Raw genomic sequence first — 10,979 nt, 5'->3', positions numbered from 1 at the left:
AAAAATGAGTTTGAGATGAGATTTATAAATTTATGTACTATACTGATTATTATTGCAGGTTACAAGCAAAAGATACAAAATCTAGTATATCGTTATCTTATGAGGCATCCAAATCTAAATGAAACACTTCCAAATGCAAAAGATCCTCTAGACTTTATATTAAAAGCACAAGTAAGTTACTTTTTAAGAATTTTATATGTTAAAATATTAAAATTTATATTAATTTTTTAGTTGTTTGTGTAACAGAAATCTATCATAAAATTTTAGAAAAATTTGAAATATATACATTATCAGTTGTATTTTATTACTTTATTAAAAACAATGTCACATTGTCCTTTGTTATAATGATTTTTTCTTCATCTTCATAAAACAGTCTCCATTAAAATAATAGTAGCCACATCCACGTTTGTAATATGAATTGAATCCTTGATTTGAATTGAAGACATTAGTTTAAGAAATTCTGCTAAATTGGCAGAACTTATTATTTAATATTCTATTGTAAATATTGTTAAATCATTATTACATTCATCTTATTTACTGTAAGGCAATAACTTGTTTACTATTTTTAACAAACATTTACTTATAATATGTTTAACCATATAGAGTGCATTCTTGCAAATCTGAAGTCTGTTTAACTCAATTTTATTCATGTTTTCTCTAAATATTTTGGTTGAAAACAAAAAGAAATCATAAATTATTTTTAAAAATAAAGAAAATTTGTAAAATTAATATATACTACACATTTTAGCCTAAATATATCTACTATACAGTACAATTACAGTATAAAAAGGTTTTTTAAGTATATGTATTTGACTGTTGCCTTTTTTTGACTTCCTATTCTTTACATGAAAAATTATTAATCCAAACATGTTGTACAGTAATTAGCTTTGATTAGCAAGAATATATCATAATAAAGTTTAATCAGTTTATATAGAAGAAATCAAAAGGAAATTAAAAACAAGGATTAAGGAACAAATAAGTGATTTAAAATACAATAGAGTGATATCAGCCTTCCTTAAGAAATGCGCTTTAAATAATTGTAAAGTAAATAATAAAACAATCAAAATATTAGATCACAAAAAAATCCTTTCTGACAAAAATTTAAGGAGAGTTATTACATAAAAAAAATAAAAAATTATAATAAATAAAATTATTGGCTCATCCTGTAGATGCTGAGATGGTTTATTGTAGGGAAAATTTAAAGAGTGGCTTAAAAGACTTTTAAGAGATATTGTAAAGTATTTAGGTTAAAGAGAGTTGCTAGTGTATATTTAAAGTAAGTGAATTAAACTGGGTTTATTTAGTTCTTTGGTTTTAAGGTTATAAAAGAGGATCTTTCCTTTTTTATTTTATTTATTATAATTTTTGGTATTTCAGAAAGTTTTATGAAATTTTTTAAAGTTTAAATGTTTAATTTTAATTTTAATTATGGAACTGCTTAGTTGTTCTATGGTTTTAAAACTTTATCATAGGGAATTTTGAAAACCTAACTTATTTTAGATTTAAAAGTATTCTTCTACAATAAACATTGTCAGAAGGGATAGATATAACTGTATTCAGATTAATAGATTGTTTAATATAAATTATGAATGTTATGAATAATGTAAGAATTTTCAGTTCTGATTTTAATTTGATTAAATTGTAACAGCTGCCTGTATGGATCTTAAACTTCTTTCTACAAAAGATGCTATAAATAGGGGGATATATGCAGCTATGTTAGGTCAGTAAAATTTTAAAGTAAAATACTTTGTAGTAAACACATATAATAGTATAAATGTCTGATTTTATAGAGATTAATGATGGAAGAAGAATGCTACATGCACTCAAAATGAATATCGTTATTGTAGAAAAAATAAAGAATATCATAATATAGTTATTTTATTTATATCAATATGTAGATTTTATATTAATATCGGCCAAATTAAAATGAATAAATTGAAAAACAATTTAATATTTTATTAAAATCTGGAAAAAGGGATCAATCTAGAGTAGATTTGAATCTACAACTTCTGCAAAATTTAATTCAAAATTAATGTAATTAAATTTAGCAGAAGATAGCATCTTAATTGCATATCTTCAGACCAAATTGATTTATAACTTAAAAAATTATTAAAAAAAAAATATAACATTATATTTATTCTTAATATGCCAGAAACATAAACACACAAAAATATTATAGTTGATATAATTATTTGCTAACTTTTAACATAAAAGTATATTTATTCTGAAGTTAACTGAACTGATTTTTATTAATATTTTAATTTTCAATTCTTTTACTAAAGAGATTAGAAAAATTATTAATAAATAATTGTCCTGTTCTCTTGTAGGGTGCTTGTAGGGTGAAACAGTTACAAAAACCTCTATTCTAAAAACTCAATTTATTAAGTTTATAGCCAAACATCCATCTATCACTATAGTTAATTTTCAATAATTCATAAATGTATAAAACATATTTTATCAAGTAATTATGTATAATTTTATAATTAATATATCTAGATAATTAGTTTAGATAGATAGTTATAGTAGAACAAATTTTAATTTGCATGTATAAGAAAAATTGTACATTTAAGTTCAATTATTTTAATAGAATTACTTTCACTTAATTTTTACATTATTTTTTAACATTTCCTGATGCATCTAGGAATCCTGTCTAATGTATCAAGAATATAAAAAAAGTGTTTTGCAAAATTAAGTGACAGTAAATTAAAATTAAAAATTATGACTTATTAACTATATCGCAGCAATGTGCGACGGGTAAGCTAGTCACTACTAGAAAACAGTTCAATCACAGACTCATAGAACTCTTATTTTTCCTTTACTTTACAATTTTCAAGTTTTCTCAGTTGTAACTTTCAATTGATATGATAATTCAATTTATTATGCTATTTATTATTAAAATTGTATTATTAAAATACAATTTTTTATTAAAATTGTATATATGTTATTTTTTCAAGAATTTTTACAGCTAGCTGTTTCAATTTATTATGTGTATGTTACCATAATTTTGAACAGCAGTTTATATGGGAGTGTCATACCTTTTGTCACAAGTACAAAATTTTGTTCTGCACCACTATTTTTACATATTATTGTTTAAAATAATATAGTATTGTTGTTTTTATTCTTTTAAACTGTTTGAATTCAATATAGCAGCATTGAAGCTAGATTAAGTTTGTCTGACAACAAAGATGATAAAATACTTCATTTCTGTTTTCGTGATTTGGTTGAATTAGAAAATAAATTAGAAGTAAATTGCTGAACATTTTTAGAAAATGTTCTTTAGAAATGGAAAAGTTAGAAAGTTTAAGAAAGTATTTTTACATGTTAAATGAGTATGCAATTTATATTCTGGCTTTATTGTGATTTTTATAAGTTAAAATTTAAAAATTTCTGTATATCTTGTCTACTTGGATTGTGCACAAGATATACACAGAAATTTAAAAGAGTAAGGACATAGAGGTAAAAAGAATTAAAATTTACAAATGTTTACAGCAATATTAACATTTGTAAATTTTAAGTTTGTAAGTTGGCCAATAATTGAAAACTGTACATATGTTAATTGATATTAATATAAAATAATGATGTCAACAATAACTTTTATTTATGTGAAAATACATAGCCAAAGTTATATTTTTAAATCAATATGTTATATTAATGAGTATGTTCAGAATGTTTATTGGATGGTTGAGTGGTTAAGGTGGAAACCTACTGCTCAAGGACCTAGGATTGAATCTGATGGGTTATTAGTTAAACCTAGGAATTTTTCAGGGAGTGGTGTTCCTGATATACTGGGTATTTCCAATCCAGCCAGCCAATTGTGGGCCTGGCTAAACCCATAGTGAGCTTGTTAAAAAGGTCCTCTTAGTGCTCACAGGGTGGAAAGAGTTTTAAAAAGAAGTATTTTAAGAATAGAATGATTTAACATTATAGACCTAACATTGAAAGAAAATTTGAATTAATTTTATAAAAATTTAATCTTTCAGAGTAACTGGGAAAGACGGATGTATAAAAGTCTTAATAACATGTGCAATGAATTAGGAATTGCATTATCAAGAAAGGTGAGTTAAAATTTTTAATATTTCTATTTTCTATTTTATCTTTAATTTGATTTATTTTTGATAAAGTTTTTATTTAAATAAAACACACAAGTGAAATTTTAATAAAATGAACCTGTAATAATGAATCATTTTCTTGTATTTATTGATAACAAATTGTGTAAAAGAAATCTCATTTTATCAGTCAATTATCTAGTATGACAAATATTATTTTATTGCCATATTTAAAACTTCTTTACTGTAGATAGGTATAGATCAGTTACTTTGGTAAAATTTGTGTAAGTTTGGGTAATTTCAGGCTTAATGATATGTTTGGTTATACTGCAGTGTAAGAACAAGTGTATAGTGAGAATACTTTGTAGTTTTTCTGTCACTTGTATTTTTATTTGCTATTGCAATTTTTTACAGTTATTACAAAGTTAATACCATGTTTACACTATCATTAAAATGAACAAAAAAGATTAAGTTATAATATTGGTTGATGTTTAAAGCAAATTGAATAATTTTGATAAAAGTAGACACTAGGAAGATGAAAACAATTGTGCAAGAAAATTTTGATATTGCCCTTTGACATTTTCTACAACTTTAAATTGGACTGTCATTAACTGATGATAAAATTTTATTTCTAGCAGTTTTGGACAACCTGAGAAAAATTAGTGCATATTTATGACCCAGAAAATATTTTTTCAATGGTTTAATAGTGTTGAAAGCTTTATTTTTAATAATGCTATTAAAAATATGACAATCAAAAATACTACACTCCTATCCAACAAATAAATTTTTATAATGATTAGTAGCATTTGTATGATTATTTTCAAATAAGAAATGCTTATAACTGTTTTTTCTTTATCTGTTACAACAAAATAAGTTGTGTGCTTCTAGAGATTTGTTATAATGAGATTTAATCTGTGTAATTATAATTATTTGTTAATATACAGACCATGATGTATATACATATCACAATATATGTTTTAAAATACATAATTATCTTTGTTTTGATTCAAAATAAAAAAATTGTTTACTTATTTTTAATTAGAATAATTTTAATTCTATAATTTAGAAATTAATGCTTTCTTTAACAAACTTATCTTTATAAAGTTAATGTTATATTTTAGAGGCCAGTTTCTGAACAAAAAGAATTAGAGGCAAAATGGACTGAGTTAGGAACTGAAGATATGGGTAATTTCTAAAATTATTTTTGTATTTTGTTAAATTTAATTTTTGTTATAATGATATATTTAGGAATAAGTAGATGAGACTAAAAATGATGGTGATGCTGTAATTGAAAGTTTGATTTGTAATTTAACAGTAACTGCAAATTAACTAGATTTTGTGGGAAATTGTGTTTATTATATTTATTATATATTGAAATATTTGTCTGATAATATTTTGTGCTTCAATGAGCTCGCTACTCATAATAGGGTCTTTCGCAGAATGCTTTTGTAGGGCCTGAACTAGTTATATTGGTATAACTTATAAGTTAATACCTTTTTTAGAGCTACTGAAGATTGGACTACCTCTAATCCTTCTAAGTAATGGAGATTAACTCTTAGTTTAAACTTTAAAGCATAGCAACACTCTTTTGCCTAAGCTACTCTCTGGATTTCCTGTCGTTTGAAGGAATCATGTTTATTTTTTGGTTGACATGGTGACTAGTTTGGTCACTTTTATAAACATCTATGCTGACTGAAACTCTTCTCTTCAACCTCCACAGATCCACAAAAGTGACTTTTGTGAATCTGCAGAGCCTTCTTTGCATCGTGTTTGTGAATGTACAAATCTCTGCTCAAGTAGACTTGTTCATCTGGGTTATAACTTGAGTTCTGGTGAAGTCTGTCAGCTTTCTTTCAGAAGTCTGTTATCTTTTTTTTTAAAGGGATTGAACTTCTGAAATAATCTTTCATGAATGCATAATGGTCTTTTTAGGTCAAAGTGCACTTAGCTTATTGTCCCTCAGTTATAAAATCTACAGTCATCTTATTAATCTCATGTGATTAAATAAACATAGTTAAGCTATGTACAATTATTAATTATAATATGTATATTCAATGCTGTTTTCACTTAGAATGGACTGTTATAACATACCAGCTTATAGTATAAAAAGTATTGATAACTGTTACGTAGTACTGGCAGTTACTTAGTATATATTCAGTCACCATATATGCATACTGGCAGTAATTCATTTATAAAAGGAGTACTGTGTATATTAGATATAATTATTAAATTCTAATTAAATATTTCAGATTGACTATCAAAAATTTTACACAATTTATACCAATTTATTATACAGGGTGAACCAAAAGTAGGTGGACATTAGGTAAAATAGGGTTTGTGTTCGGGTTATACTATAACAATGGTGTATATTTAATTTGGTTATGTTATGGTTGAAAAATTGCATCAGAGATGCATTTCAAGAAATTAATACACAAAGATACTTGTGCAAAAATGTTTGTCAAAGCATGAAATGGTGAAATGTACACTTCAAAGCTGTGTAAATTATGATGGACAGCAGTTTGAGCACCCTGCATTGATAAAATTGTATTGTATTGAATTAGTAAGTATAATTGTATATGTAATCTCAAGATTTATATATATATATGTGTAATCTCAATAAATGTTATAATTTACTGTCTACCTACTTTTTGGTTCACCATTGTATTTAAAGATACTATCAAATTGTTTATTAAGCTTAGAATTGTACAGTTCATACTAATTTACAGTTTACTTGAAATTTATTTAAAATGGNTGATAAAGAAATATATTTTTCCAATATATCATTCTTAACAACATGTATTTTTTTAAATTTCAATAAAGAAAATAAATAGCGGTTTGCACAGTATGCTTTTTGATTATTCATTTATTTATTATTTTTAATTGTCAGTTATGATTTTCAAAATTAAAGAAATCGTTAATCATCAAAAGTTTCAGTATATTATGAATAGATTCTGAAGATGACTTATTCCAATAAAAAGACTAAAGACTTTTGCCTACCTATGTGAAGACAATATCAAGACAAATTATGATTCCTGGCATCATTACATTTATATAATATATAATGATGCCAGAAGTAGATAATCACTTGTCTTGATTTTAATTAACATATCAATTTTTTTATTTAAAAAATCTTGAAATAGTGTGATATGGACTGTTCATTAAATTACGTGACACAGAAATAGATGGGTGGGTATGCAGATAATTGTTACGATGCGTTACAAGAGGATGGAGGTGTTTACAAAAACGTTACGTAGTATTAGGATCGTAACCTTCGGGTAACAGAATAATTCATTTTATTTCTGAAGTGTTGCATGATAAAGCGTGCTGTTTATGTCACTGTTTTGTACGTTACTTTACTTGTTCTTAAATGTAAATGTAACACTTCATGTTATGTATTATTCCTTAGTACAATTAATTAAGATCGAAAATATGCATTAACGTAATTTCGGGTATATGTGACAGCATTACGGAGCGTCACAGGGAAATGATAGTTAAAAAGTATGAACATAGTATTATGTAATTTATGAATAATCCCATTTAAAGATTAAAATGCATTAACGTAATTTCGGGTATATGTGACAGCATTACGGAGCGTCACAGGGAAATGATAGTTAAAAAGTATAAAAATAGTATTATGTAATTTATGAATATAATGGTTTTTCATACATGATTCTTTATTGAATGAACTTTTTTTAAGATTGAAACATTGATAAATATTGAGTATGGTGACAAAACTAACACATCATCCATAAATTATGTAATGCTATTTTTATACTTTTCAACTATCCTATTGAACCTGTAATGCTTCATAATACTGTCCCAAAATTAGGTAATTCATATCCTTGATCGACTCCCTCAACTGTACTAAGGAATAATTCACAGCATGGGATATTGACTGTTACATTATTTTATTAATTACATGTAGAATATGTGTTATGTTATTGCTTTATACATTTACTATATAATTTACAAAGCAGGTAGAATAAACATTACAGTGATTTGATCTCTGACTAGACCGAGGCCTACCAGGTTAACACACACAATTAGTCGGCTTACAAAATATCACTTTATTTAATAAGGGTTCCATGATCAACTACTGAGGGCTCATGTGAACTCTCGGAAAAAAATTCTCATTACACAGTCATGTGTCCCGAATACAAATATCCCTCATCCTTTCACTCTCCTTCTCCCTTTTCATGTAGCATAACAACGGTTGTAACTAGTTTACAATAACACGTAAATATTTTTCAGAACAGTCTACTCACTGGAACTCTGGCACTTAAACAACCAGGAATCAGACCAACAGCTATTGCACGTGGGGAAAATCTTTGCTTCCATCGATACCTCAGTTACTCTCTCTTCCTTAATTGTTCCGTCCACACTATTATTCCCGTGTACACGACGCTTGAAATTTTATTCTATCTCCCTTCTCTCGATGTTCGAACGAATCTTCCTCTTCACTCCGGTTGGTTCTGACCTTCCTCAGTGACGCTGATCCGAACCCCCACGAATGGAACTCCTCCAAAGGAAAGGAACAAAAAAGACCTGGTACACACATGGACCTGCTATTTATACCCTTTGCTTGCTATCCTCATGTGACTCTTTGGGTAGCCAACCAGAGGTCCGGTGTCATACAAAGGAGGGAGGTACAAAGTAAGGAGGACACGTGTTCGAACGGACGACAAACACAAAGAAAACCCGATACAGTGTGACATACTAAAACTTACACTAAGTACAAAGAATATTAACTATACAAATAATATTCACATATATTACTAACAACAACCAATAAGTGGCGGAGCACTACAACAGTTTGCTATGTAGCAAAAATTTTCTTGTTTATGACAGTTTTTTGGGGGCTGTCCATAAATTACATAAAGCAGATATGGATGTTTTACAGAAATAAAAATGAATCATTTTGTTAAATAAAGGTTGAGATCCTAGTATTATGTATTGCTTTTACAAACCATCTCAATTTCCTTGTAACATATTGTAATAATTACCTGCACATCCATCCATCCATATCTGCTTTATGTAATTTATGGACAGCCCCAAAAAACTGTCATAAACAAGAACATTTTTTATTGATAGTAAAAGTAAAAACCAACTATAAACTTTAAAAAATGCAGTTTTGAGCTTCAATGCTTATTAAGGACAATAGTAAAAATAATTTGTTTTTTATGAGTGCCCCTGATGCTGAGCATTGAAGCTTGAAAGATCTTGTGCATTTTTAAAATATATATTAGATTTTTAGCATTTATCATTTATCTGATGAAAAATAAATACAGTGGAACCTCAGTATACGACCTTAATCCGTTCCTGGTGTTTGGACTTATACCGAATAGGACGTATACCAAACCAACCTTTTCCATAAGAAGTAATGTAAAAATGATTAATCCGTTNACAGATCTGATGACAGAAGAACACCAAGAACTCTTGAATGAACATCAAGAAACTCGGCGAGATATGTTTTCTTCTGAAAAAGAGGATTAATGCCAATATCTGTTATTAAAGATCCTTTGAAGAAGTGGGAGGATGTCAGAACAATGGTCTTAGAATGGCATCCAAACCACGTTGAGGCTTGGGGATCTCTACAATTACAATGCTATTAATTACTTACGAAAAATCCTGAAGAAGTGAGAAAAACAATCGACATTAGACAGATTCTTTAACCCCTTCAAACGGAAAAAACATGACTAATAAAAACACAAGACTGTGTATGTATATATTTTTATTATTACATATAAATAAACATACTAAAAAAGTATATATTTTTTATTTTTGGGAGTCACCAGAACGAATTAATTAAATTCCCATTAAAACCTATGGTAAATCAATAATTGGTTAACAAAGTCTTGGAATGGATTATGTTCGTTAACCAATCACACACTGTATATATATTCCATCCAATATATATGTATATTGGATGGAATATAAAGGGAAAAGAAGAGAAGGACAGGGAGAGGTGTAGTACACGATAATGCTAATTGTTCATAGATGGCAAGTATAATTGAATTAAGTCGTATACCGAATAAAAGTCATATACCAAGCAAAATTTGTTTCGTCCAAACAGGACGTATTCCGAATTGGACGTATTCTAAAGCAGACGTATACCGAGGTTCCACTGTAGTTTCATTCAAATTTATATTATGATAAAGTTATATACTAAAAATAAGATGTTATTGATTTATAAACATAATGTGAAGTGTGTGCTTGGATTTTACATCACAACTCAATAAGAAATTTTATTTTATAATTAGTTGTTACTTCTAAGAATCTGATATTTCTGATTATAGTTATTACATGATAATATGTTTCCTTAGCAATGTTTGATAATTGTATGTAATATTGTGGAGCAAAAATGCTAATATGGTACATCTAAAAGCAGAATGTGCTTCAGAAATTCTAGATAATTGACAACTGACATTTGTCAGTTGTCAATTATCTAGAATTTCTGAAGCGATTTATGAAGAAATATAGCCTAATAAGATTGTTAAATAAAATACTTGCCTGTAAGTTTAGATGTCAGATTTTTCTTAGATAATACAGAATTCCATAATGAAAATAAACTATTTAATGATATTTATTTACATGAACAAATATAATAATAAAATTACCCTAATTTAAATTGGTTCAAAAATAAAATGGCAAATATATTTTTAGGAAAATATCAGGTCAGTCCATAAGTTCGTTAGTATTTTATGACCTTGAGAAAAATCTTGTTTTGCTGTTAAAAATGCCAGTCTAATGTGATACTTTTTACACTGAAGTGTTAAATTGGATCTCACATATAATACTGTTCAGAATTGGGAACACTTCAGTTGTTTATTTTCGTTAAAATGGAACTAACAGATGAATATAAGAGACATGTTTTATACTTTATATTTTTAAGTGGTGAGAATGCTACAAATGCAGCCAAAAAATTAAATACTG

The 10,979-nt window shown here is 27.1% G+C and overlaps 1 protein-coding gene across 1 annotated transcript in view; it reads left to right on the top strand.

Annotated features, from left to right (window-relative positions):
* LOC111635186 (TBC1 domain family member 19-like) overlaps positions 1-10,979 on the top strand; it is a 31,466-nt gene continuing 20,487 nt past the window's right edge. The window contains exons 1-3 of the mRNA XM_023380079.1: positions 1-171; positions 3,981-4,055; positions 5,168-5,231. Of these exons, the coding sequence (XP_023235847.1) occupies positions 16-171; positions 3,981-4,055; positions 5,168-5,231 (295 nt within the window). The 5' untranslated portion in view covers positions 1-15. The remainder of the gene's footprint in view (positions 172-3,980; positions 4,056-5,167; positions 5,232-10,979) is intronic.

The sequence above is a fragment of the Centruroides sculpturatus genome, unplaced genomic scaffold (assembly GCF_000671375.1).
Source record: "Centruroides sculpturatus isolate CEXI.00-Female unplaced genomic scaffold, Cexi_2.0 scaffold946, whole genome shotgun sequence".
In the NCBI taxonomy this organism is placed as follows: domain Eukaryota; kingdom Metazoa; phylum Arthropoda; class Arachnida; order Scorpiones; family Buthidae; genus Centruroides; species Centruroides sculpturatus.
This window is presented reverse-complemented; position numbering and strand designations above follow the sequence as displayed.